This window comes from Perognathus longimembris, chromosome 17 (assembly GCF_023159225.1).
Source record: "Perognathus longimembris pacificus isolate PPM17 chromosome 17, ASM2315922v1, whole genome shotgun sequence".
Taxonomy (NCBI): Eukaryota; Metazoa; Chordata; class Mammalia; order Rodentia; family Heteromyidae; genus Perognathus; species Perognathus longimembris.
Genome location: NC_063177.1, coordinates 12,010,149 through 12,037,983, shown reverse-complemented (window position 1 = coordinate 12,037,983; position 27,835 = coordinate 12,010,149). Strand labels below are relative to the sequence as shown.

General features: G+C 41.4%; 1 protein-coding gene across 2 annotated transcripts; it reads left to right on the top strand.

The window, feature by feature from the left end:
- The first annotated feature begins 1,181 nt into the window (after positions 1–1,181).
- Positions 1,182–27,415, top strand: Tvp23c (trans-golgi network vesicle protein 23 homolog C). 2 transcript variants are annotated; one of them, XM_048365088.1, is made up of 7 exons: positions 1,182–1,286; positions 7,934–8,016; positions 10,668–10,812; positions 19,653–19,742; positions 21,492–21,623; positions 24,485–24,613; positions 27,045–27,415. In XM_048365088.1, exons 1-7 carry the CDS (start codon positions 1,275–1,277, stop codon positions 27,063–27,065), a joined length of 612 nt encoding a protein of 203 aa, XP_048221045.1. In that variant the 5' UTR covers positions 1,182–1,274; the 3' UTR covers positions 27,066–27,415. The 2 variants fall into 2 exon arrangements, with proteins under 2 accessions (XP_048221045.1, XP_048221044.1); XM_048365087.1 differs by lacking the exon at positions 1,182–1,286 and adding an exon at positions 1,475–1,591.
- The last annotated feature ends 420 nt before the right edge of the window (positions 27,416–27,835 follow it).

The following is a 27,835-nucleotide window of genomic DNA, read 5'->3' as shown; positions in this document are numbered from 1 at the left end:
CTGAATTTGAGGTTCAGGCAAGACCATACCATTTAGCAGCTGGATTTAACAGCAATAAAGACACCTCCTATTTAATAAATATCCTGCAAAAGATAGTATTGTCCTCACTTTGGAATTGAGGAGTACATCGTGGTTGGTGGTTATAATTGGTAATAAAAGACAGAGGCTGAAACCGAGGCCCCCTAATACTGGATTAGACAGTATCAATTTTAATTCTCTAGTTTCCTGGAGTGTCAGGTTATTTCCCTCCCAAAAGAATGATCTCCATTGTTTATGCTGGACCACACCTGCCTTGGTCCTACTAATTTTCTACCCCATCCTGAGAACATTAAAGAAATGTACATTTTTGAGGAGTGTTCACCAGTGCTTAGTACTTTTAAAATTATCTTCAAGTAGTTGTACATTCCAAGATACCAGTTTATAAGTACAATGCAATTTGACCAATGTCACTCCTCCCATCATTCTCATCTCTCCCAACTCTATCTCTTCAAGTTACCTGATTAAGAATTAAAATCTAGGGGTTGGAGGCGTGGCTGGGGTGGTAGAGGGCCAGCCAATGAGCCCAAACGTCAGATATTGGATGAGTCTCATTCTCGGCCAAAAAAATACATTTAAAAAAAATGAGGGCTGGGAATATGGCCTCATGATAGAGTGCTTGCCTGGTATACATGAAGCCCTGGGTTCGATTCTTCAGCACCACATATATGGAAAAAGCCAAAATTAGCACTGTGGCTCAAGTGACAGAGGGCTAGCCCTGAGCCAAATGAAGCCAGGAACAGTGCTCAGGCCCTGACCCCAAGCCCCACGACCAGCAAAAAACAAAACAAAAAAATTAAAAAATGAATCTAAACTTAAAGCGCAAAAAGTAATACTGTACAGAGACACATGTCACTACAAAATATAGAAAGTTACATGAAAAGCCCCATCTCGCACTCAGACGACCATGCTGGAGGAATGACATTCAGCACAGCTGCTCCCTTCCCAGCTGATACCTTCACTGGGAACAGAGTTCTTTTCCTTCCTATTCGGTTTGCCTTGCCCCGCCCCGAAAGCCCCGCCCCGGAACTGCCCCCCCATGCTCCGATATGCCCCGCCCCGGAACTTCCCCGCGGTTGCGCCTCAAAGCGGAAGTGTATCAGGGAAGTGGGGCCGGAGTGGGGCTTGTAGGTCGGCCCTTCTCGACCAGTAGAGACGAGGCTGCGTCAGTGGCACACCGGACTCCGCGGCTGCTGCGCTGACGTGGATCCCGGAAGTGAGGCTGGCGCCGGGCCGCCATGTTGTCGCAGGTGAGGGGTATTGGGAGCCGGGAGAGCGTGGCGGCCCTCTGGGGCCCGGCTTGACAGGGGCGTGGGGCGAGGACCGGGCTTCCTGGAGCCGCTGTGTCCGCGTCCCCGCTCGTCGCCTGAGCTCGGGGCAGAGCCGGGTGGACGAGGGGGCGTGGAGGGACGAGCATTTGTCCCGGGCGGGCTCCGAGGGCTCAGCTAGAAGAATGACTCCGGTGGCCCCGAGCAGCTCGGGGCTGGGGAGAACTCTTTGTCCACACCGAGCCAGAGCCGGGCGGGCACCGTGCTTGAATGCAGAAAAGCTCTGGGTGTGAGGTCGGGTCCTGCTCTCAGCCCTCCTTGCGGGTTGGGCGGGGTGAAGAGCCTGCGGCTCATCGCCTGGAGGGGCGCGGCGGTCGCGTTAGGGTTGGAATCGCAGCGCGAGCCTTGCATTCGAGTTCTTGTCCCCAAACTAACATTTAGGGTCGTCGTCACGAATTGCTGGAGCCACTGGAGCCAGGCGCTGTTGGCTCCCACCTATAATCCCTAGCTACTCAGGAGGCTGAGATCCGAGGATCACAGTTCGAAGCCAGCCCGGACAGGAAAGCCCGAGAGACTTTTCTCCTATTAACCACCAAAAAAGCTGGAAATGGAGCGGTGACTCAAGTGGTAGAACACTAACCTTAAAAGAAAAACTCAGGGACAGTGCTCAGGCCCCAAGTTCAAGCCCCAGGACCAGCATTTAAAAAAAAAAAAAGTCTACAGATTTCTTCCTTCATAAGAGACATTTACCCCTGATAGTGTACTTCTATTTGTATTACCGTAAATATTATATTTCCTCTATATCATGTGTCTGATGAATCCCCAGACGGATTTCCCTAATTTGGCGTTATTTCATTTCACGAACACATTACTATAACTAAGACACTGTTTTAGGTTCAGCAGTAGGGTTGGAGAGTGCAGACACGTTTGTTACCCTACATTGGGAGGTTGGGAGAAGAACACCTGAGGAAGTGCAAAGGGAATGGGGAGGGTAGACATGAGTTACATAAATAACTAAAGGTGTTTAGAATCTTAATAGGTGAATTAACAAATACCTGAGATTGGAGTGATTAGGATATATCAGAAAAGACCACTGTGAAGAGGTGATCTGAATGGAGAGAACCCAATAGTCCTTTAAATTCAGCTCTGAATGTGTACCTGGGCTGAATGGGGCTGGAGGAAGATACAACCTTGCCATTGTTGCTGTTTCTAAGTTTGTAATCACAAATGTTATGTCTATCCCCATACACACTCTCTCACCTTATTAGGCAGCTTATATGTTGAAACGTGTCAAACCTTCAGTATTTTCTTGCCTTGCTTCTGTCAGCTAAATGGAAGTCATCACAAAGGAATTTCCATGCCACTTGCCTGCCTATCTGTATCTTTGTGACCCATATATTCTTTATAATTGGACTTAATGTGCTCCATTCTTAAGTCACCCCCACATACACTAGCTTCCATTCCTTGCCTGCAAGAAAGAATTGAACAATTTTCTTTCCCTTTTCCTTTTGGAAACCTTGTTTACATTAGCATGTAAACATACTTTAATTTATCTTAGGAAATAACTCTGTGCCTCATGCCCTCTTAGCAATCACTATCTATTTTTTGTTTCTTTTTAAAGACTTGCCTTCACTTGATATTTAGTCTTCTCATCAGTTCTGGTCAGCATTTTTTCCCTCTCCTTGCTTCCCTGAAACTCCTTTTATTGAAGTCACTGGTAACTTGTTAAAAATACATGTCTCTTTTCAGTTTGACTCTTACATGAGCCATTTTTGACACAATGGACTCCTTCTTTGGGAAACAACACTTCATGGGCTTCCAGGATACCATTCTGTTCTGTCATCCCCTACTTCCCAGATCATCCTCTAGTTCCCACTGTTTATTCTTTCTCATTTTTCTTTTATTTTTGCCAGTCCTGAGGCTTGAAACTCAGGGCCTGAGCATTGTCCCTGGCTTCTTTTTGCTCAAGGCTAGCACTCTACCACTTGAGCTACAGTGCCATTTCTGGCTTTTTCTATGTATGTGGTGCTGAGGAATCAAACCCAGGGCTTCATATATATAAGACAAGCTCTTTTACCACTAAGACATATCAAGCCCCCCTCTCAATTTTTGAGGTTTTGTTTTTGTTGTTGTTTTGGCCTGTCCTGGGGCTTGAACTCGGGGCATGGGCACTGTCCCTGAGCTTCCTTTGGTCAAGCTTAGTGCTCTACCACTTGAGCCACAGTGCCACTTCCAGCTTCTGTGTATGTGACACAGAGGATCGAACCCAGGGCTTCATGCATGCAAGGCAAGCATGCTACCATTAAGCCACATTCCCAGCCCCCAGTTCTTTTTTTAAATTAATTTTTTATTGTTATTATAGAGGTGACAAACAGAGGGATTACAATTACCTAAGTCATTTTTTGGACATTGTTACCCCTTCATTCACTGTCTCCCAGTTTTTCCCTCTCATCCCCACTCTCAAGTTGTATAGCTCATTTTCAATATAGGGTGCCATGAGTACCATTGCTGCATTTAGTCATCCTTGTTAGAGTTCTTCTGCATGCATCTTAATATGCTCAAACCAAACTTTTGGCTTTGTCCAAAAGCTTTTATGCTTATGAGCTTAGTAAATATAACTCCAAGAAAGCAAAAATTTTGTATTTTTAAAAAATAGTTTTTCAGTGGCTGGGGATATGGCCTAGTGGCAAGAGTGCCTGCCTCATATACATGAGGCCCTGGGTTCGATTCCCCAGCACCTCATATACAAAAAATGGCCAGAAGTGGCGCTGTGGCTCAAGTGGCAGAGTGCTAGCCTTGAGCAAAAAGAAGCCAGGGACAGTGCTCAGGCCCTGAGTCCAAGAACCAGGACTGGCCAAAAAAAAGTTTTTCACTAGGCACTGGTGGCTCATGCCTGAAATTCTAGTTACTTCGAAAGCCAGTATCTGAGGATTGTGGTTTGAAGCCAACCTGAGTAGGAAAGTCCATGAAACTCTTTATCTCCAATTAAGCACCAAAAAGCTGGAAGTAGAGCTGTGGCTTAAGTGATACAGCACTAGCCTTGAGCACAAAAGCTCAAACAGTGCCTAGGTCCTGAGGTCAAGCCCAGAACTAGCACTTCCCACCCCACCCACCCCCCAAAAATGTTTTTCTCTGTGTCTCTTATACTAGTGCCTAGCAATCGGTAGCACTCACTATTTACTGTGCCTACGAGAATAATAATCTAGTTTTCCAATGAGCAAGGTAAGAAGGAAGAATGATATTGGTGGACTAAACTACAAATGTAAAAGGACTCAATGCATCACAAATTTGACAAGTTTAAGGAACTAATCATAAAAACACCAATGCGATAGGAGCCTCATTACAAGTTTCCTGTTACTATTAGAGAAAATTACCTTGAACAATAGCTTAAAACAAATATATTATTCCATGGTTCTGATGGTCAGAAGTCCAAACTAAAATTTATGGGGCTAAAATTTGGTAAGTCTTTGCTCCTTCTGGACATTTTAGGAATAGTCTTAGCTTTCCAAGGTTGCCTGCATTTCTTGACTAGGCTAGTTGTCCCTATTTCTAGCTTCAAAGCCAGCATAGCACATTCAAATTTTTTCTGGCCTGTTATTTCATCATTTCTGACTAACTCTCTTCTGACCCTCTTTAAAGTATTAAATCATTGAGCCCATGGCCTACCATTCTGATAATATCCCTAGGCCCTTCAAAATCTTTCCATCTGAAGACCCTTAACGGCCTCTGCAAAACCTTTTTTGTTTGCCCCCTAAGTTAACTTCACACATTACAGGGTGGCTGCATCTTTGGGAAAAGTGAGAGAAACCAGTCTTATCATAGTAGGTAAGTGGAGTGTAGCCTGAGATAATTGGTTGGAAGCTGAGTGAGGCCAGATCATGATAGTTTCTCATAAGAAATCTGTTTTTTAAGAGTGCTATGAGTTTTAAGTACGGAAATACTATCTGCTAGATGAAGATTTGGGCCATTGGGGTCAAGAACAATTTTTATTACATAGCTTCGTACTGTGGATCTCAACTTTGTTTGCATGTTTTGATCATCTGGGAAGCTTTAAACATCCATGTGCCAGACTGGAGATGTAAATCAGTGATAGATCACTTGCCTAGTGTGTGTGAGGCCTGGGGTTTGATACCAAGTTCTGAGTTAAATTATTAATAAATAAAGCCCAAATGCCTGATCCAGAGCAATTACCTTCAAACTTGTTTTTTGTTTTGTTCTGTTTTTTAAGTATTTCAGTAATTAAAAGTTAGGAATCACTGACCTTATTATGTGGGCACCTTGGCTATTCTTAGGTGTACTTTGTGTATACCTGTGCTTTTGAAAATATACCTAGTAAGGGGCTGGGGTTAGTAGAAGACCTCTGTGGTCTGTCAGAGAAGCCTGGTCGATAAACTCTTACAGGAAGCTTTTCTGGAACCCTCTAATGGAAATTATTCTCTTCCTGCCCTGTGTTTCCATGTACACCTGTTTCTCCTGGCACACTATGCAATATATATTACAGGAAATTGCCACTCTTGTTTATTCTCTCACGTTCAACAAATTCTGTGCCACTTGACTGAGTGCTCTGTTAGTCACTTCTTTTTTTTTTTTTTGGCCAGTCCTGGGCCTTGGACTCAGGGCCTGAGCACTGTCCCTGGCTTCTTCCCGCTCAAGGCTAGCACTCTGCCACTTGAGCCACAGCGCCGCTTCTGGCCGTTTTCTGTATATGTGGTGCTGGGGAATCGAACCTAGGGCCTCGTGTATCCGAGGCAGGCACTCTTGCCACTAGGCTATATCCCCAGCCCCTGTTAGTCACTTCTTATAGTGCAATAATGGAAATGAAGATTCATCCCAGTTCTTTGAGAACAAGGATATTTTAGGGAAAGTCTCAGCTGTGTTAATATTTGAGATGAAACATGAAGTTAGGTAGGGAGGCTGGAAGGGAAGAGCTGTCTGAGTGGAGAAAATATGAAGGGCAGAAAGGAGAGAGACCATTAGTAACAACACTGCTGCACTGCTCACTTGGAGGGAATGTTAGAGGTAAGTAGGGAATCAGATCATGTGACATGTGCTCTGTAAAGAGTTGGTCCTGTATGGGCAGGAGCATTAGTAAAAATTTTGAGCAAGGAAGTGACAAGGTACCATTTCCATAGTGGGACAGTTAATGTGGGTAATGTGGAGGAGAGGCTGGAGTAGAATGGGGTAAAACCCAAGATAAAAGGCAAGGAGGCTGGTAAGTGGTACTAGGTAGAGCACAGTGATCAGAGTAGCTGTGGTTGAGATGAAGAGAATTACAGTGGGTTGGTTTGAGCTCACTTTTAGAAGCCTAGAGGATGGAATACTATGGCAAGATAGGAGATTGGAGTAGTTACACAGGGTTTTTAAGTCTTGAGGAATGAGGTACACTTGATTTTTTTTTTTTTCTGGTCCTAGGCTTGAATTCTGTCTGGGTCCTGTCCCTGAACTTTTGTGCTCACTTCTAATGCTCTACCACTTGAGCTATAGCTCCACTTCCAGCTTTTTTGGTAGTTTTAGTGGAACTAAGCGTCTCAAATTTTTCCTGCCCTGGCTGGCTTTAAACCACCATACTCAGATCTTAGCTTCTTGAGTAGCTAGGATTACAGGCATGAGCCACTGGTGCTCAGCTTTTTTATATATATTTATTATATATTATATTTATATGTTTTTATATATTTATTAGAAGAGCCAATAGAAAGGTCAAGATGATATAATTGAAAAATGAGGAACAAGCTCCTGAGGTGCCATGATAAGGGATTCTGAAGCTGGGCACCAGTTATCTCATGCCTGTAATCCTGGCTACTCAGAAGGCTGAAATCTGAGGATCATGGTTAGAAGCTAGTTAGGGCAGGAAAGTTCATAAGACTCCAATTAACCACCAGAAAGCCAGAAGTGGAACTGTGGCTCAAGTGGTAGAACACTAATCTTGTAGTTCCTGAGTTCAAGCCCCTGGACCAGCAAGGAAAATAAAAGGTAAGGAGGATTCTTTTTGGTTTAGCTTAGACAAAAGAAAAAGCATTGTGAGGAGTCATGGAAACAAGGATAAAATTGTAGTTTTGAGAAGGAGCCAAAAGCATTAAGTTTATCTCCAGTAGCTTCAGCTTTCTCTGTGATTTAGGAGAGAGCAATTGAAAATAGATGTCAGTGCGTAGGAGATCTTCTGCACTGATGTTCCCTGAAGGGCTCAGCAGTCTAGGGGCCAGGGAGATGAAAGACAATTGACTCTTGGGTTACCTTGGGGTATTTGCTGATGATTGGTATGGGAACAAGGATTTACAGGTGCCTTTTTCCTAGGTTGTGAGTTCCTGGTAGATATGACCATGCTATTTATTTCATCTTCCATAAGTATAGCCTTGCATATAATAGGCTTTTTTTTTTTTTTGCCAGTCCTGGGGCTTGAACTCAGGGCCTGGGCACTGTCCCTGAGCTTCTTTTGCTCAGGGCTAGCACTCTACCACTTGAGCCACAGTGCCACTTCCAACGTTTTCTGTTTATATGATACTGACTGAGGAATAGAACCCAGGGCTTCATGCATGCTAGGCAAACACTACTACTAAGGCACATTCCCATCCAATAATAGGCATTTAAATCTGTGTTTTATTTTGCTTCATGGATATTTAATTTTCCTGTAGGACAGTAATGATGACACTGAAGATGTTTCACTATTTGATGCAGAAGAAGAGACAGCTAATAGACCAAAAAAATCTAAAGTCAGGTATGGCAGTACGTTATATGAATTATGTTACTGTTCAGACTGTTTTGCCTATATGTTGGTGCCATTTATGTTAGACTTATGTTAGACATTTCATCACTGTGAGAAAGCAACTTAAAGGGAGGAAAAATTATTTTGGCTTATCATTTCAGAAGTTTCAGTTCAAGGTGCTGGGGATTTAGCTCAGCGGAAGAGTGCCTGCCTGCCGAGCGCAAGGCTCCAAGTTCGGTCCTCAGCTCTGGAAAAAAACAAAAAAAAAACTATAAAGGAAATTTAGTTCAAGTTCAGTTAGCTTTTGTGTTTGGGGGCCTGAGGTGATGCAGATGGGAGAATGTAGCAGAGGAAGGCTTCTCTCACCTTATGGCAGCCAGGAAGCACAGACAAACACAGGAGAGGGCTAGGGCAAGGAACAGCCTGAAAGACATCCCTCCAGTGACCAGCTTTCTCCAGTTAGTCCCTACTTCTGAAAGTTTCCAACGGTCACCAGCTGGGGACCTAGGTTTAATACACAAACCTGTGGGGGACACTTCACAATCAAACCATAACAGGATTTAAGATAAAGTAGTGAATTATGTTTTCTGGTTTAATATGTGGCAAAGGTAACTTCTGATCTTCTTGGGAATAATTCTGATTTTCTTGACCTAGAGAATTTTTTTCTTTTTTTGTCGGTAATGGGGCTTGAAATCTGGGCCTGGGCGCTGTCCCTGAGCTCTTCAGCTCAAGGCTAGCACTCTACCACTTGAGCCACAGCGCCACTTCGGTTTTCTGGTGGTTAATTGGAGATAAGAGTCTCATGGACTTTCCTGCCGGGGCTGGCTGTAAACTGCAGTCCTCAGATCTCAGCCCCTGGAGTAGCTAGGATTACAGGTGTGAGCCACCAGTGCCCAGCTATATTTATATATATTTATGTATTTATTGCATCTAATTTATTATGCAAAGTTCAGGTGTGTGCTGGTCCCAGGGCCTGAGTGCTGTCCCTTGTCTTTTTTTGCTCAATGCTAGCACTCTACCAGTTGAACCACTGCTCCACTTCTGGCTTTTGGGCAGTTAATTGGTGATAAGATTCTCATGGACTTTCTTGCTGGTGCTGGCTTCAAACCACAATCACAGATCTCAGCCTCCTGAGTAGCTAAGATTATAGGAGTAAGCCACTGATGACTAGCTCAGAATTATGTCTTGTATAAATGACATGAAATTACCAAGACAAGGATATTACTATTATAAGTTTACTTCTCTCTAAAGAAATTCACTTCGTACAATAAAATTCTACTTGAACTTTGAAACATTATGTTAAACAAAAGGTATGATCCACCAAAAACCAATTATTAACCAATTATTATATATAAAACCCAATTGTGGTTTTATATATAAGAGGTTGAAAGTAGTTTATGATTGGAGACAGAGGGCATTAGTTGCCAAGAGCAAGGTATAGGAGGCAACTGAAAAGTAATTGCTAGTAAGCAGAGTTTCTTTTTGGAGTAATAAAAGTTTAAAATTGAATATGAAGATGGTTTATATATATATTTGTACTTAACAGGTGACTTGTATGGTGTTTAAATCAAATCACAATAGGACTGGTAAAAAACCAAGCTCAGAGTACAGTGGCTCAAACCTATAATCTCATCTGCTCTGAAGGTGGAAATTTGTAGGATCTCAGTTTGAGAACAACCTGGGAAAAAATGTTAAGTGAGATTCCATCTCAACCAGTAAGCTGAGCATTGTGGTTCACACTTGTATGGAAGGTGGAAATAGGATTGTGGCCCAAGTTGGCTTTAGCAATGGGGGAAACAAAACAAAACAAAAAAACAGGAGCCTATCTGGAAAATAATGAAAGCAAAAAAGCCTAGGAGTATGGCTTAGGTGGTAGAATGACTGCTTACCAAGCATGAAGCCTTGAGTTCAAACCTATAATCCCAGCACTCAGGAGGCTGTCAAAATCATGAGTTCAAAGCCAATCAAGGCTACTACTTTTGAGATCCAGTCTCAAGTCAGAAGAACAAAAACCAAAAGAATTGACTGGGTGCTGATGGCTCATACCTATAATCTTAGTACTCAGGAGGCCAAAATCAGGAAGGTGGTTTGAAACCAGTCCAGGCTGACAAATCTGAGAGACTTATTTCCAAATGACTAGCAAAAAGCCAGAAATAGAGGGACATCTTTAAGTACTTGTACAAAGAAGATTCAATTCAACAAATCAGTTTATAAGTACAATGTAGCTTGGTCTCTGTGACCCCTTCTATAGTTCTCCCCCATCTTTCCCAACTGTGCCCATACCCCCAAGTTACCCATTTTCACATATGTACATTGAATATAATGACTAGATTCACCCACCTTTTCTCTCTTCCTGAAGTGATTGCTAAGGGCCTTGAAATTCTTTTGGTATAATTGATAAAGCATATTATATGTTTTGTGAAAGTTTATATTCAATGAGGTGTTAAAGTCATGTTTTCATAGTGTATTTTCTGTGACAACAGGGTTTTCTCAAGTAGTAGAGACAAGAAAAAAGTGAAGTAGGCAGTTTGCTTTTTCCTCATGTCTTGTATTTTGACAAAACTCTTCGCAGTTGTACGATGACTAAAATATTTTTCATCTGCATCTGCTAGTACTTGTAGTAAAATGTAACTGTATTTCTTTTATTGTGTTTTGGTTTTCAGACATCCAGTGGCATCCTTTTTCCATTTGTTTTTTCGAGTCAGTGCAATTGTAGTCTATCTTCTCTGTGAATTCCTCAGCAGCAGCTTTATTGCCTGTATGGTGACAATTATCTTGTTGTTGTCATGTGACTTTTGGGCTGTGAAGGTAGGTTCAATGTTTATTATTTAAAATTATATTTACTGTGAGTTTGAGTAATGTATAAACAATAAAAATGAGATCAGAATTTCAGATTGCTATAAAGTTGTCTTTGTTTCTTCAGGCCCTCTCTGTGTCAAAGTGCTAGATATATCTGGTCATATGTAGATTGTTATACCATTGAGTTATCTGTGCTTTTTCAGTTTTTTTCTTATATATTTTTATTTTATTTTTTATATTTTATTTTCTTTAAGTAGTTATACAAAGGAGTTGCCATTCGGCAGAGCAGTTTAAGAATATAGTAGCTCTTGATCGATGTCACTTCTTTTAACATTCTCACCCACCCCTCCCACATCTGTCTGTGCTTTGTGTCAAGCTATAAAATGTTACTGGCAGTAACATAATCTACATATCACTGGGTCATCATATAGGGTCATTTTTCAGGTGCACTGATCATAACATCTATATGAAGCTTCAGTGTTCACAAACACTTAAGAACTATTCACCTACAAAGTACCTATTGGTACTCTGGGGCAATCTTTATCAGTTGAACAGTGTTGCCCCCACTCCAGGAGATACTGTTGTCAATGTATAAAACATTTTGGGCTGGGTACATTTGTAATCCTAGCTGCTTAGTAGGATGAGGTCTGGGGGTTGCAGTTAAAAGCCACCTAGGGCAGCAAAGTCTGTGAGATTCTTATCCACCAAAAAGCTGAAAGTGGATCTGGGGCTCAAGTGATAGAGTGCTAGTCTTGATCAGAAAAGTTATAGAAGTGGCATACCAAAAAAAAAAAAAAATAGTAGTAGTAAATTTTTTTGATGGTCACAGCTGAGAGTAAGGGGACTTCATCTAGCTTGTACAGGCCAGGTGTGCTGCTCAACATATTAATATACACATAATAAACCCACAGTAAAGAATTATCCAGGGCTGAGAATGTGGCTTGGTGGTAGAGTGCTTGCCTAGCATACATGAAGCCCTGGGTTTGATTCCTCAGCACCACATATATAGAAATAAGCCAGAAGTGGCGCTGTGGCTCAAGTGGTAGAGTGCTAGCCTTAAGCAAAAGAAGCTCAAGAACAGTGCCCAGGCCATGAGTCCAAGCCCCAGGACTGGCAAAAAGAAAAAAAAAAAAAGAATTATCCAGCCAGGTGCCAGTGGCTCACACCTGTTATCTTAGCTGCTCAGGAGGCTGAGATCTGATGATCACAGTTCAAAGCCAGCTGGGTTAGAAAAGTCCCCATTAGACTCTTATCTCCAATAAACTACTCAAAAAAGCTGGAAGTGGCACTGTGGTTTATGTGGTAGAGGGCTAGCCTTGAGCACAAAGAGGCTCAGGGACAGTGCTTAGGCCCTGAGTTCAAGCCCCAGGACTGGCCAAAAAAAAAGAATTATCCAGCTGGAAATATTAATCATACAAAGCTGAGTTAAAATGGATGTAAGAACTGGGAGGGGATCTCAAAGTCAAAGGCAACAATGGATAGATACATAGCCAGATAGGTGGATATATAATAAAGCATAGTATATGTAAACTCTAGTTGGTAGGTAGTTGAATATTCACTGTAAAGTTTTACTTTTTGTGTGTTTGGAATTTTTAATAGTAAACTCAAGAGGAGAAAAAAATTAAAGGCTGGGGCTGGGAATATGGCCTAGTGGCAACAGTGCTTGACTCGTATACATGAAGCCCTGGGTTCGATTCCCCAGCACCACATATATAGAAAATGGCCAGAGATGGCGCTGTGGCTCAAGTGGCAGAGTGCTAGCCTTGAGCAAAGAGAAGCCAGGGACAGTGCTCAGGCCTTGAGTCCAAGGCCCAGGACTGGCAAAAAAATAAAAATAAATAAATAAAATTTTAAGGCAAAAGCCATCAAAGACAAACAAATTTAGGAGACTAGTAAATGTTACAAGTCTGTGAAACTCAGCTAGCTACATAAACATTTTATTTATTGATTTATTTACTGGGTTTCTTGTTTGTTTATTTTCTGTGCCAGGGCTAGGTGTGCTGCTCCTAAGCTTTTTTACTCAAGGCTGGCACATTACCACTTGAAATTGGAGATCAAAGTCTCCCAGACTTTCCTGTCTGGGCTGGCTTCCCACCTCAGATTCTCAGACCTTAGTCTCCTCAGTAGCTAAGATTACAGGTGTAAGCCCTGGCACCTGGTCCCCAACTATTTTTAGATTTTATACACAGCAGAGGCAGTTGGCTTGGTGGCAGCCAGTTTCTGCAAAGCCACATCATGCTGACAAGAAAGATTGAAAAGATATATTTTTTTAAAGACTCTTCCTTGACTTTTATTTTAGAGTTGTTTAGATTTTGGAATATCTGAATAGATGTCACCTGTTGCCCATTTCTAATCTGGAAGTATGACATCTGAAATGTCCAAAAATCTGAAAGTAGTTGAGCAGAAAAATTCAGATAGCACATTTTTTAGATTAGAGATGCTGATCCTGTAATTAAATCCATTTGGAGTAAGGATTTGTTTCTTAGTTTGTTTAATTTTGTAGTGGTACTGAGGCTTGAACTTAGGACCTCCTACTCTCCCTTTGCTTAAGATTGGTGCTCTACCCCTGGAGCCACACCTCCATTCCATTTTTTGCTGGTTAATTAGAGATAAAAGTTTTACAGACTTTACAGCTTGTGCTGGTTTTGAAACATGATTCTCAGATCTCAGCCTCCTGAGTAGCTGGAATTATAGGTATAAGCTACCAGTACCCAGTATAAGGTAGAGTTTGAAAAGACATGAACAAATAGTATATTTTCTGATATTTTTTAAACAAAAGCTTAAAAAAAAAAACCTATATATTTACTCTTGGTAGAATTGCTTGTAGTTATCCAAACGATTGAAATAGGAAGCAAAATTAGGCAGTTAAAAATGGAGGGTTATGGCTGGTAATGTGGCTTAGTAAGGTAGAGTGCTTGCCTAGCATGCATGAAGCCCTGGGTTCAATTCCTCAGTATCACATAAACTGAAAAAGCTGGAAATGGCATTGTGACTCAAGTGGCAGAGAGCAAGCCTTGAGCACAGAGAGGCTCAGGGACAGTGTCCAGGCCAAAAAAATAATAATAATAAAATAAAATAAATGAATGGTAATAGACTTGTAAAAGACGTTAGACAGAGTTCTGAAACAAGTAAAAAAAACATGTATTCTAAATCTCAGTTGAAATTTTTTTTGGGGGGGAGGGGCCAGTCCTGGGCCTTGGACTCCGGGCCTGAGCACTGTCCCTGGCTTCTTCCTGCTCAAGGCTAGCACTCCGCCACTTGAGCCACAGCGCCGCTTCTGGCCGTTTTCTGTATATGTGGTGCTGGGGAATCGAACCTAGGGCCTCGTGTATCCGAGGCAGGCACTCTTGCCACTAGGCTATATCCCCAGCCCTCAGTTGAAATTTTTTAAAAGAAATCTTTTTTTTTTTTTTTTTTGCCAGTCCTGGGGCTTGAACTCAGGGCCTCAGCACTGTCCCTGGCTTCTTTTTGCTCAAGGCAGCGCTCTACCACTTGAGCCACAGCACCACTTCTGGCTTATTTCTATATATGTGGTACTGAGGAATCAAACCCAGGGCTTCATGTATGCGAGGCAAGCACTCTACCACTAGGCCATATTCCCAGGCCCCAAAAGCAATCTTATGTAAATGGATTTGTAGTATTAATGAGTAAATGAAGAAGAGAAAAAAGTTTCAAAACTTATTTACTTGTGCCTGTCCTGGAGCTTGAACTCAGGATCTGGGCACTGACCATGGGCTTTTTGTCCCTCAAGGCTAGCGCTCTACCACTTGAACTCAATTCTGTTTCCTACTTTTTGGTGATTAGAGTCTCAAGGGTGGGGCTGGGAATATGGTTTAACAGTAGAGTGCTTACCTAGCATGCACAAAGCCCTAAGTTCTATTCATCAGCACCACATAAACAGAAAAAGCTGGAAATAGCACTGTGGCTCAAGAGGTAGAGTGCTAGCCTTAAGCAAAAAGAAGACAGGGCCTTAGAGTCCAAGTGCCAGGACTGGCAAAAAAAAAAAAAGGAAAGGAAGGGGAAAAGGAAAAGTCTCATGGACTTACCTGCTTGGGCAGGATTGCAGTTTAAAGCTAGCCTGGGCAGGAAAAGTCCATGAGACTGTTACCTTCAATTAAGCACATACAAAAAACCAGAAGTAGAGCTGGGGTTTAAGTGGTAGAACACTACTGGCCTTGAGCAAGAATCTCAGAGACAGTACCCAGGTCCTGAGTTCAAGCCCCAGTACCAAAAAAATAGGAAGCAAAAACAATGTATTATTTACAATTTACAGTGATTACCTGTAAGTTATTAAAATGTATCTAAAATTAAATTTAGGCAAAAACCAATACAGTCTTTTTTTTTTTTGGCCAGTCCTGGGCCTTGGACTCAGGGCCTGAGCACTGTCCCTGGCTTCTTCCTGCTCAAGGCTAGAACTCTGCCACTTGAGCCACAGCGCCGCTTCTGGCCGTTTTCTCTATATGTGGTGCTGGGGAATCGAACCTAGGGCCTCGTGTATCCGAGGCAGGCACTCTTGCCACTAGGCTATATCCCCAGCCCAATACAGTCTTTTATTACAGAAGAAAGAATGAAAATAATGGATGAAGGTTTCTAAGTTTTAAAACAAAATGCAGCCCTAGGACTTAGTAGACATGTTGAAAATGAACTGTACAGTTTGTGGGTGGGGACAGGAAAAAAAAACCTGGGAAAAAGCAAAGAAATGAGTGACATTGCCCAAAAAGAAATGTAGTTATTACCTGACTTATGAAGGAGTAAACCCTCTGTACATCACCTTTTTAAAAATGAAAATAAAATTTTTTTAAAACTGGGCACTGGTGTCTCATCCTGTAATCCTAGTTTACCAGGAAGCTGAGACCTGAGGATCATGGTTCAAAGCCAGCCTGGGCAGGAAAGACTGTGAGACTATCTCCATTTAAATCACAGAAAAATCAAGAAGTGGCACTACAGCTCAAGTGGTAGAATGTTAGCCTGAGCAAAAGAAGCTCAAGGACAGCATCCAGGCCCAGAGTTCAAGCCTCAGAGACAAAGGTTGGGGGGAAATCAAGAAAAATAAACTAATAAAGAAAGGAACAATGTAAAGATTAGAAAATGAGAACATGAAGAAATATTCTAAGGTCTTTCTTTGAAAATGCCAACATATAGACCACTGGCTGTTATATCTTCTATACTAGCTCTTCTTTTTCATTTAACCTAAGTAAATCTTAGTATATCTGCAGTGTGAATGGTTTCGAATTTCCTTTTCTTTTTCTGTATTTCTTTTCTAAGTGGGACATACTTCTGGTTTTAGTTGCTGGTCTATAAGCTATGACAATCCTCAGATCTAGCTTTCTACCTAGGTTTTGCTGACAAGTTTAAGCTTCCTTATCTGTATGCTTGAAATATACATGTACATGTACGCATTATTATTTTTTATTTTATTCTGTGTTCAGGCTTGAACTCAGGGCCTTGAGTTGTTGCTTGGCTTTTTTGCTTAAAGCTGACAGTCTACTATTTGAACCATATCTCCACTTCTGGCTTCTTTCTGGTTAATTGGAGATGAGAATATCTTGGATTTATCTTCCCAGGCTGGTGTTGAACATTGATTACTAGATCTCAGTGTCCCAAGTAGCTAGGATTACCAGCATGAGCCACTGGAGCCTTGCTTGGGGGGGGGGGGGGGGGGGGGGGGTGTGTGTGTGTGTGTGTGTGTGTGTGTGTGTGTGTGTGTGTGTGTGTGTGTGTGTGTGTGTGTGTGTGTGTGTGTGTGTGTGTGTGTGTGTGTGTGTGTGTGTGTGTGTGTGTGTGTGTGTGTGTGTGTGTGTGTGTGTGTGTGTGTGTGTGTGTGTGTGCTCTCTGGTTTGTTGTTTTTTTTTTAATCTGTTTGTTTGTGGCTATCTTGAAGGTACCTGCAATTCAACATGTTATCCTTCATCCCAAAATATTCTTTGAAAAGTGTTTCACAGAGCCTAGAGTTACTTTTTTTTGTTTTGCTTTGTTTCCAGTTCTGGGGATTTGAACTCAGGGCTTGAGCTCTTCTTTTACTCAAGGCTAGCACTCTACCACTTGAGCCACAGTGACACTTCTGGCTTTTTCTGTTTATGCGGTACTGAAGAATCAAACCCAGGGCAAGCATGCTTACCACTAAGCCACATTCCCAGCCCGAGTTAACTTTTTTTTTAAGAAAGTTACTATTTTTGTTCTTTTTATTTATTTTTATTTTTATTTTTATTTTTATTTTTTGGCCAGTCCTGGGCCTTGGACTCAGGGCCTGAGCACTGTCCCTGGCTTCTTCCTGCTCAAGGCTAGCACTCTGCCACTTGAGCCACAGCGCCGCTTCTGGCCGTTTTCTCTATATGTGGTGCTGGGGAATCGAACCTAGGGCCTCGTGTATCCGAGGCAGGCACTCTTGCCACTAGGCTATATCCCCAGCCCCCTTTTTATTTATTTTTGTCATAAAGGTGATGTACAGAGGAGTAACAGTTACATAAGTCAGATAATGAGTACATTCCTTTTTTTTTCTTTTTTCTTTTTTTTTGCCAGTCCTAGGGCTTGGACTTAGGGCCTGAGCATTGGCCCTAGTTTCTTTTTGCTCAAGGCTAGCACTCTACCACTTGAGCCACAGCACACACTTCTGGCTTTTTCTGTGTATGTGGTACTAAGGAATCGAACCCAGGGCTTCATGTATGCTAGGGGAGCACTCTACCACTAAGCCACATTCCCAGCCCCTGAGTTTTTAACTTTAGCTAGAAGATCTAGCAACAAGTCTGTAACTACTTTCAGAGGGATAAAAAGCATAAATACTATTTTGGCATTATCTATAACAAGTATACAGATTGAAAAGTGGCCTGGTTTGGTTTGACAATATCACAGGTTTTATTAATTTTATTTTAATATTGATTTATTTATTTAGTTGGTTGTGGGGCTTGAACTCAGGGCCTGGGTACTGTCTCTGAGCTCTTTTGCTCAAGGAGAGCACCCTGCCACTTTGAGCAACAGCTTCACTTCTGGTTTTTCTGGTGATTAATTGGAGTTAAGAGGCTCAGACTCTCTTGCCTGGGATGACTTTGAACTGCAATCCTCAGATCTCTGCCTCCTGATTAGCTAGGATTACAGGCATGAGCCACCAGTGCCCAGCTATTTTAATTTTATTAATTCTAGGGCTGGGAATATGGCCTAGTGGTAAAGTGCTCGCCTCGTGTAAAGTCCTGGGTTCGATTCCTCAGCATCACATATATATAGAAAAAGCTGGAAGTGATGCTGTGGCTCAAGTGGTAGAGTGCTAGCCTTGAGCAAAAAGAAGCCAAAGGACATTGCTGAGGCCCTGAGTTCAAGCCCCAGGACTCGCAAAAATAAAACAAAATTTTATTAATTCTATCTTATTACCATACATTCACGCCTTGTTATTGTCACTTATAAATTATATGTATGTTATAAACATTAGTGAGGTTAATGAAAATAAAGAAACATTCTACATCTGAGAACTTCTGTGCTCCTGAGTCTGTTAGTGGACAACATAATTAAACATTCCCTGTATTACTAATTCCCATGTATCCTTTAAGTTTCATTCCAAGTATTGATTCCTAAGGAAGTCATTCTGATACCTAACCTAGGTACAGGGTTATATCACTGTTGTACTGATCAAGAATTCCATACTTGTGGCTGGGAATATGGCCTGGTGGCAAGAGTGCTTGCCTCATATACATGAAGCCCTGGGTTCAGTTCCCCAGCACCACATATATAGAAAATGGCCAGAAGTGGCGCTGTGGCTCAAGTGGCAGAGTGCTAGCCTTGAGCAAAAAGAAGTCAGGGACAGTGAGTGCTCAGGCCCTGAGTCCAATACTTTCTGCTGACAGTACTTTTCCTAATTGGTACATTTATGTATTGTTGATCTTTCTTTTCCACATACTTGATTTGTTTATCAGTCATCATTTTATTAGCCATGAGTTTGTAGATGTACAGTAAATATTGATAATAGATTTTTTTAAATGTTACAAAAGTTTTCACACTAATTACTACACTAACAAGCAGAAAGAACTTGATACATTTGAGAGGTTGCATGAAGTCCAGTGCCTATAAGCATTTGTTGGGACGTACAGTTGCAAAATATATTTAGCTATAGTCAGCATATGTGAGAAAAGGTAGGTCAAAGAGAAAGGATCCTAGGGAAAAACTGTATAGTTGAAGAAAGAACAAGTATTTATGAGGGAAGAGAGAAAGTTTATGGAAGACTTGTTGCTTATTCTCTAAGCCCTACCCTGCTGATCATGCCAAAGCCATTGTATTGAGTCTTTTAGCTGGGCCTGCTACAGAGTGGTCTTTGTTAGCTGGCTATTATGAAGGTAAAGCTGAAGAATTTTGTGAAATAGCACACTAAAATATGATGCTTTAAAAATGTATGTGTGGGAGCTGGGAATGTGGCTTAGTGCTAGAGTACTTGCCTAGCATGCATGAAACCCTGGGTTCAATTCCTCAGTACCACATTAACAGAAAAAGCCAGAAGTGGTAGAGTGGTAGCCTTGAGCAAAAGAAGCTCAGGGACAGTGCCCAGGCCCAGAGTTCAAGGCTCAGGACTGCCAAAAAAAAAAAAAAAATTATGTGTTAGCTGAACATCAGTGGCTCATGCCTGTAATCCTAGCTACTCAGGAGTTGGACATCTGAGGAGCATGAAGCCAGCCCAGGCAGGAAAGTCTGTGAAACTCGTATCTCCAATTAAACTACCAAAAAGCCAGAAGTGAAACTGTGGCTTAAGTGGTAGTATACTAGCCTTGAGTGAAAAAAGCTCAGAAATAGCACCCAGGCACTGAGAATAAGTCCCAGGATGGCACCAAAAACAACAACAACAAATGCATGTTTATATTCATATTTCCTAGAATGTTACAGGTAGACTAATGGTTGGCCTCCGTTGGTGGAATCATGTTGATGAGGATGGAAAGAGCCACTGGGTGTTTGAGTCCAGAGAGGTAAACTGCCTTCTTTCTTTCTTTTTAACACTGTCATCTAATGAATTATGTATAGATTATATTCAAATATTTAAGGATGAAGAATTCAAGATTAAAAGCAGTATGATGTGTATTAAAATCATTTGCCATGTATTAAACCAGATGGCCTTCTAAAACGTAGTACAATATTCTGACTAGTTCAGACTGGAGAGAGAGAGAGAGAGAGAGAGAGAATATGAGAATGATACAGAGTCCTCTGAGAGAGTACAGCATGCTAAGCTGCCTATTGGGTTGTTGATTAAAGATCAATTTCTGTTGGCCCCAATTCTATTGCTTTGTTAGGTATCACCATAGATCCTTTTCTATCCAGCAGATGACTGCTGTCAGTTTGTTGTATCTTTGCTCCTATGGTCATCTTCCACATGTGAGAAGAGAAGAGAATTCTAATTAGATAGAAAGTCTGAGGTTCAACCTTATTCTTTTGTGCTGGTATCAGGGTTTGAACTCGGGGCCTCATGCTCTCACTCAAGCCACTCCATGGCTAGCACTCTATCACCTGAGCCATGAGTCCAGTCCATCAGCCATTTTCTTGGGCTGGGAATGTGGCTTAGTGGTAGAGTGCTTGCCTAGCATGGATGAAGCCCTGGGTTCAATTCATCAGTACCACATAAACAGAAAAAGCCGGAAGTGGTGCTGTGGCTCAAGTGGCAGGGTGCTAGCCTTGAGCAAAAAGAAGCCAGGGACAGTGCTCAGGCCCTGAGTCTAAGACCTAGGACTGGCAAAAAAAAAAAAAGAATCAGCCATTTTCTTTAATCCTATGCTTTCAAGAGTCCCATTTGGTTTATCTTGATTCTTTCTAGTGAACATCCCATTTCCCAGTGAAAATCAATTTGGGAAATGGATCAGAATCTAGGAAACAGTACCTAATTAAGCTGCTTGCCTTCTGCTTGGGCCTCAGAAAACAGAACTATGCTCAATAAGCCTGTGTTCTTTCATATAAAATCTACCTTGGAAACAATTCACTACTTTTATAAATTTCTGAGTTTTGCTAACACATCTTGTTCATTGTCCAAAATCCCTTGATTTGTCCCCCTTCCCTCCTTGTTTTAGCCCTCTAGATTTATTTGATGTGTTAAGAGTCCAGGGTGACTTGTAATCTTGATTTCCTTGATTCTTGTGCAAAAAGGTATCATGAGTAGCTTCTTTGTTAATGAACTGTACAAGTGCAAGGGTTTAGTAGAAGCCTATCAGAGACCAGTTGTGCCTGTTTGGGGTCATGATGTTTCCATTCTGCATTGAAAATGCAGAATTCTATAGCTAAAACAAAATGTATTGAAATTTACTAAGGTTATAGTAGTAGTTGATACACTAGTTGATTTTTTTTCACTCTTAATTTGAGACTTGGAATATCTGTCTTAATCTTTGAATTTGAGAGTAGTATTTTTTAAAAATTAAGAATAATAAATCCAGCAGGCATCTGTGGCTCATACCTGTAAGCCTAGCTACTTAGGAGGCTGAGATTTGAGGATCATGCTTCAAAGCCAGCTCAGGCAGAAAAATCCATGAGACTCTTAAGTAAACTACTCAAAAAAAGCCAGAAGTGGTGCTGTGGTTCAAGTGGTAGAGTATTAGCCTTGAGTACAAAGAGGCTTAGGGACAGTGCCTAGGGATTGAGTTCAAACCTCAAGACTGGCAAAAAAAAAAAAAGAATACTAAACTTTTATTAGTAAGTTTTCCAACAGTGATGATCAAATTGATTTCCTTCTATAGGCAACTCCTCAAGATAATAAAACTGTTTCAGAAGCTGAATCAAGAATCTTTTGGTTAGGACTTATTGCCTGTCCAGTGCTGTGGGTGATATTTGCCTTTAGTGCTCTCTTCTCCTTCAGAGTCAAGTGGTTGGTGAGTAACCATGTTGAACTTTATAAACCATTGGGAGTCTGATGGGTAATCACAAATAGTAGTCACTTGTGTCCTTATGACTAGTGACCCATTTTGAACTGGCAGCTTGATCTTAGGTGTCCCAAGTTGGATTTCTCACCTCTCCTGTTTTGTAGGTACTGGAGAGCAGATCTTATAAAGGGCCCCATTTCACTAGCCTTAATGACATTGGTGCCTATTATAGAGTGGTATTTTCTGAAAACATTGGTTGGTGATTTGTTACTTAGTATAACATAATAGATCATAGATCATTTCTAATTGTTTTGGGGAGTGAGTGAAAGGAGAGTGGTAAAGGGGGTAAGGTTGATTGGAACAGATTGTAAACTTGTAAATATTTAACAATGAAATCTCTGTCTATATGACTAATGTAACCTAATAAAACATAAATCAGCCAAAAGCATAGGGGCTTATCTCACAGTTTCTGTGGTGGGGATCTTGGGTAGGCCTCGGTTGGAGTTTCTGGCTTAGGATCTTGAGTAATTTCAGTCAGACAGTGGTAGGATTGACTAGGGGGCTACAACATGTCTGATGTCCTCTCCATGTGGCTTAGTTTGGGCTTCCTCACAGTAGGTGGCCTCTTGGTAACTGGATTGCTTACATGGAGGATCAGTAGTCTATTTGGGGTGGTCTAGCTTGCAAGCTGAAGCACTTTTTACAACCTAGCCTAAAACCTTATTGCCTTATGCATGCTACCCACTCACATTCAAGGAAATGTAAATTAGGCTCTACTTATTGGGAGGTCAGGGAAGGATTAGAAAGACCTAGAAGAGTGTGAAACTGAAAATACTTGCTGCTGTCCTCTTCGGAAGAACTTGTTCTAAACAGTGAGTCCTTATTCTTAGGACAGGCAAGATATTTTGACCTTAATTATTTTTAAAAGTGGTTTCTATTCATGTTTTACTTTATAGGCTTACCTTTCTTAGTGCACACACAGTATTTTCTTTTTAGGATTTTGGAAATGCTTTTGTTTATTCTGAGTTATTTTAGTAGTGATCATTTTTTATGTGCATATGCTGATCCCAGGGCTTGAACGCAGAGTCTGGGCACGGTCCTTGAGTGTTTTTTGTTTGTTTGTTTTGCTCAAGGCTAGCACTCTACCATTTGAGCCACAGTTCCCCTTCTGGCTTTTTTGTTGGTTAATTAGAGATAAGAGTCATGGGCTTTCCTACTCAAGCTGGCTTCAAAACATGATCTTCAGATCTCTGCCTCCTGAGTAGCTAGGATTGAAGATATGTGCCACTGGCACCCAGAAGTTATCTTCATTTACATACTTAGGAGGCTGGGGATATGGCCTAGTGGCAAGAGTGCTTGCCTCGTATACATGAGGCCCTGGGTTCAATTCCCCAGCACCACATATACAGAAAATGGCCAGAAGTGGCGCTGTGGCTCAAGTAGCAGAGTGCTAGCCTTGAGCAAAAAGAAGCCAGGGACAGTGCTCAGGCCCTGAGTCCAAGCCCCAGGACTGGCCAAAAAAAAAAACAACAAAAACAAAACATTTACATACTTAGGTCACAACCCTCTTTCATGAATTAGGAAATGTGTTTAGTATTTATGAGTTTACAATACTTATGAGTTTCCTGATATGAAAGATGGGGAAATTAGTACTATATGGTTTCTCTCACTTCTGGATTTTTGTTTGTTGTAGTTTTGTAGTTGTTTCCATGAATTTCATGTTATTCATTGAATAACATACTTAGGTCTTCTTATTGACTATTCCACATGTGAAATTATTATATTTCTGTAAAATGTTCAGAATAGGCAAATCTGTAGGGACAGAAAATGGTTTAGTAGTTACTTAGATCTGAAGGGAGAATTGTGAATGGGAAAATGAGGATGACTGATACAAGGTATAAGGGAGCCTCTTTTAGGGTGATGAAGGTGTTTCAAAGTTGATTGTGGTGACAGTTGTACAACTCATGAATATTCTGAAACAATCATTTAGTCATATGCTCAAAATGGGTGTTCTGAAAGGGAAAGGAGGTAAAAAGAGTGGGCTTGAGTTTCTTATTCTCAGTAATCTTAGTAGGATCAGCTGTGGGGTCCTTGTGGCCACCAGGAATAAGAAGCTGTGAAGTGGTTGGGAATATGGCTTAGTGGTAGTGGAATATGGCTTGCCTAGTATGCATGAAGCCTTGGGTTCTTTTCCTCAGTACCACATAAACAGAAAAAGCCAGAAGTTATGCTGTGGCTCAAGAGGTAGAGCGCTAGCCCTGAGCACAGAGAGGCTTAGGGACAGTGCCCAGGCCCTGAGTTCCAGCCTCAAGACTGGCAAAAAGAAGAAGCAGCAGCTGTGCAGAAGGACAGTCCCTCCCGTCTCATGGTGGTTGCTGCCACAGTGTTGTTTGCTTTCCATGAAGGCATCTATTATGTACACATTTGCATGGAACAGAGGTTCACTTCCTCCTGCTCTCAGTTTATTCAATTTGATCTACTTTTTGACTGCTCTTTTGTAATTCTTAAAAGGAATAATTAACATTTGAGCCTTTGTTAAGCCTCACTGGCCTCATGTCTTTTACTCGTGAGCCCATGGGAAGCACCCAGGTCTTTCTACACTGTCCCCAGGGCTAGCATAGTACCTGGCAAATGCAGCAGTTGTGTTCAAGTAAATCCTTGGGTGAATGATTAGTGCTCTATGCTGAACGTACATTAGGTTGCTTGGGCAAGTTGTGGAGTCTCATTGGCACAACTCCTGCCTTGACAGCTTGCTTTCTTCTCTCTCTTTTTTTTTATTTTCGTTCACATTCATCTGCCATGTTCATGTAGAACATAGAGAAAAATCAATTTTAGAGTAGTAATCACTGGTTATTTTTCCCCTCTCCCAGGCTGTGGTTATTATGGGTGTGGTGCTGCAAGGTGCCAACCTGTATGGTTATATCAGGTGTAAAGTGGGCAGCAGGAAGAACTTAACTAGCATGGCTACCTCGTATCTTGGAAAGCAGTTTTTAAGACAAGTAAGTGTTTTCTGGATGTGATTGATTACATTCTCTTAGAGTTCAATTTCTGTGAAATGCTTAAAGTTTTTAATTTTTATTATTGTAGAAGTTATGTACAAAGAGGTTATAATTACATAAGTCAAGTAAAGAGTACATTTCTTTTTGGACAGTGTCATCCCTTCCCTCCCTCTCTCTCCGTTTTTCCCTACCATCCCCACCCACAAGTTGTATAGTCACCACTAGTGCATTTATTTACTCTTTGTCCCTCTATTTCTGTATCCCCTCTTACCTACTGTAAGCACCAACCCAGAAACCACACAGACACACAGTCACATATAAGAAAGAATACATCGGGGCTGGGGATATGGCCTAGTGGCAAGAGTGCTTGCCTTGTATACATGAAGACCTGGGTTTGAATCCCAAGCACCACATATATAGAAAATGGCCAGAAGTGGCGCTGTGGCTCAAGTGGCAGAGTGCTAGCCTTGAGCAAAAGAAGCCAGGGACAGTGCTCAGGGCCTGAGTCTAAGCCCCAGGACTGGCAAAAAAAAAAAAAAAGAAGAAGAAGAAAGAAAACATTTTAATGTCAGCCAAAGCTGACAGGCTATCTCTCCCAGTGTAGAGAGTAGCAGTCTGCTCTTGGACAGGAGAGGTAGTTACATAATATCAAGGAGGCTGAAGGCAGAAGGAGCTGGGAACAGGAAATCTTTTGTAGTCACAGGTAGACACTGTAGATAGCAGACAGCAAGGGCAGAACATTCCATAGCTGATTGGTAGCCAGGGAAAACATCCTATATCTGGCATATGCTGGGACAATACCTTTTGTAGCTGGACACCAGAAATAGCTGTGGGACCAGGATAGAGCATCCTGACTGTGCAGCAACATGTTGCTGGTGCTGTTGAGGCTGGGGGTCCATGCAGTTTGGGTGGGAATGGGTAAATGGTCAGGCCTGGCTTGTAGATGACCCAAGATGGAGGCTGTCAACCCAAAATAGGAGTGAATATGCTAACACCTATCCCATAAGGTTTTTTGTTTTAAACTTAAAAAAAAAAAGCTCCAACATTATTTAAAGATGATGATAAAGAGTTTTACTTGTCTTTTTTTTGTGGGGGGGTGCCAGTCCTAGGTTTTAAACTAGGGCTTTGGTGCTATCCCTGAGCTTTTTTGCTCAAAGCTAGTGCACTACCACTTGAGCCACAATTTATTAATAGCTTTTGGGTGGTTAATCACAGACTTCCCTGCCCAGGCTGGCTTTGAACCATGCTCCTCAGATCTTAGCTTCTTGAGTTGCTAGGATGACAAGCATGAGCCACTGGTGCCAGTTTCTATTTGCCTTTTGAAGGCTTTTATTTAGAGCATCTCAAAAATGTGCCATTAGTGGGGCTGGGAATATGGCCTAGTGGCAAGAGTGCTTGCCTCATATACATGAAGCCCTGGGTTTGATTCCCCAGTACCACATATAGAAAACAGCCAGAAGTGAAAAAGAAGCCAGGGACAGTGCTCAGGCCCTGAGTCCAAGGCCCAGGACTGGCCAAAAAAAAAGTGCCATTAGTGTCCTAAAAGTTTTTTGTGGTTGTTGTTTTGTTTTTTGCCAGTCCTGGGGCATGGGACTCAGGGACTGAGCACTGTCCCTGGCTTCTTTTTGCTCAAGGCTAACACTCTACCTACCACTTGAACTCTAGGCCTGGGCACTGTCCCTGAGTCTCTTGTGCTCAAGGCTAGCACTCTGCCACTTGAGCCACAGAGTCACCTCTGGCTTTTTCTGAGCATTTTATTGGAGATAAAAGTCTCATGGACTTTTCTCTGGCTGGCTTTGAAACCAAACCTCAGATCTCGGCCTCGAATAGCTAGGATTACAGGTATGAGCCACCAATGCCTGGCTTTTGATTTCCTATTTTATGATTTCTTCAGCCTTTTTGCCCATAAGCACTTACTGCCTAACCCATACACTAGAATTCCATTGCTTTCTCTATTCTACTATAGGGATTCTCTGTAGAAGTGATAGAGAAAACATGTGTTCTTGTAAGGCTCACTTGTCATTCTCACTGAAGAATTTTTGCATGGCTCTAGTATACTTTTGCTGTGGCCCACTTTAGGATAATTGTCATATATTTGCTTATTAGGTGTTTTCCTTTAGGGTTGTCCATCATGCTAAAGGTGGGAGAGACATAGAACTTGAGTTTGGGGCCTGGCATAACATAGATAGAGCCTACTCTCTTATATGATTCTGAGTTGTGCTTCTTGCAATGGGACAGGCTAGGTGTCTGAACAGATGATGAGATCCAAGGTTTCTACTTTTAACATGATTGGGCTGTCAAATGTAAGGTAATACAGTAGCTGGCTTTGCTTACAAATGTGAAATATTTTCCTAGGTTGAGTGGTTTGAAGTATGTGGGTATATGAAGTAAAATGAACTGTGAATATTAATGACTTTTTTCTTTATTGCAGAATATTGATCAGACTTCCTGAATAGAGAAAAAAGCTTCTGTGATCTGTTGTATTGAGGAAGAACTGAAGAGATTGTTGTAGACTGAATAGTTTAGAGCTAAACCATATTGCAAAGTGGAGATAGGGCTTTGTTTTTCCACTTGAGAAGTTCATTTAAAATTTTTTTTGTTTTCATATTAAGTTTCTATTTTCTTTCTACTGAGTTGGGTTAGGAAGTATGGTGTCACTAGAAACCTTGTCAGAATTTTCTGATATATATATATATATATATATATATATATATATATATATATATATATATGCACATTATCTTATAATGGCTATATCTCAGATTTATATATGTAACAGAAATCTTTGCATTTTGATGTGTAGAACATAGGAGGATGTTCTTAGTCTGTCTCAAAGTTCTGTGTTTATATACTATCCTTGTAGATTATTCTCATCAATAATTTTGATTTCATGCTAAGAATGAGCACTTTGTGAATCAAAAATATTTGTTAATTTTTAATATATACTTAATGATAAAATTTCTTGTCTGAGACATGCTAGCAAGTGAAAACCAAATGGGGCCAGTAGTGTTAATTTATTTTTTTAAGGTTTTTGTTTTGTTTTGAGGTAGGGTTGACCATTCAATCCAAGCTGGACTCAAACTCATGGCTTCCCAAGTGCTAGGATTACAGGTACATCCCACCACACCACCACATCCAGCTAAAAGTGTGTTTCTACTTTAATTTTGTAAAAAGCAACTTACTAAAGATCCAATAAATGGAAATGGAATCCTCCTAACTATG

Excerpts from the sequence above, each read along its gene's own strand:
- Tvp23c (XM_048365087.1), top strand. The coding sequence starts at position 1,490 with ATGACTCCGGTGGCCCCGAGCAGCTCGGGGCTGGGGAGAACTCTTTGT. Across the intron at positions 8,017-10,667 it reads CCAAAAAAATCTAAAGTCAG|ACATCCAGTGGCATCCTTTT; the intron begins GTATGGCAGTAC and ends TTTGGTTTTCAG. Across the intron at positions 19,743-21,491 it reads GGGTGTTTGAGTCCAGAGAG|GCAACTCCTCAAGATAATAA; the intron begins GTAAACTGCCTT and ends TTCCTTCTATAG.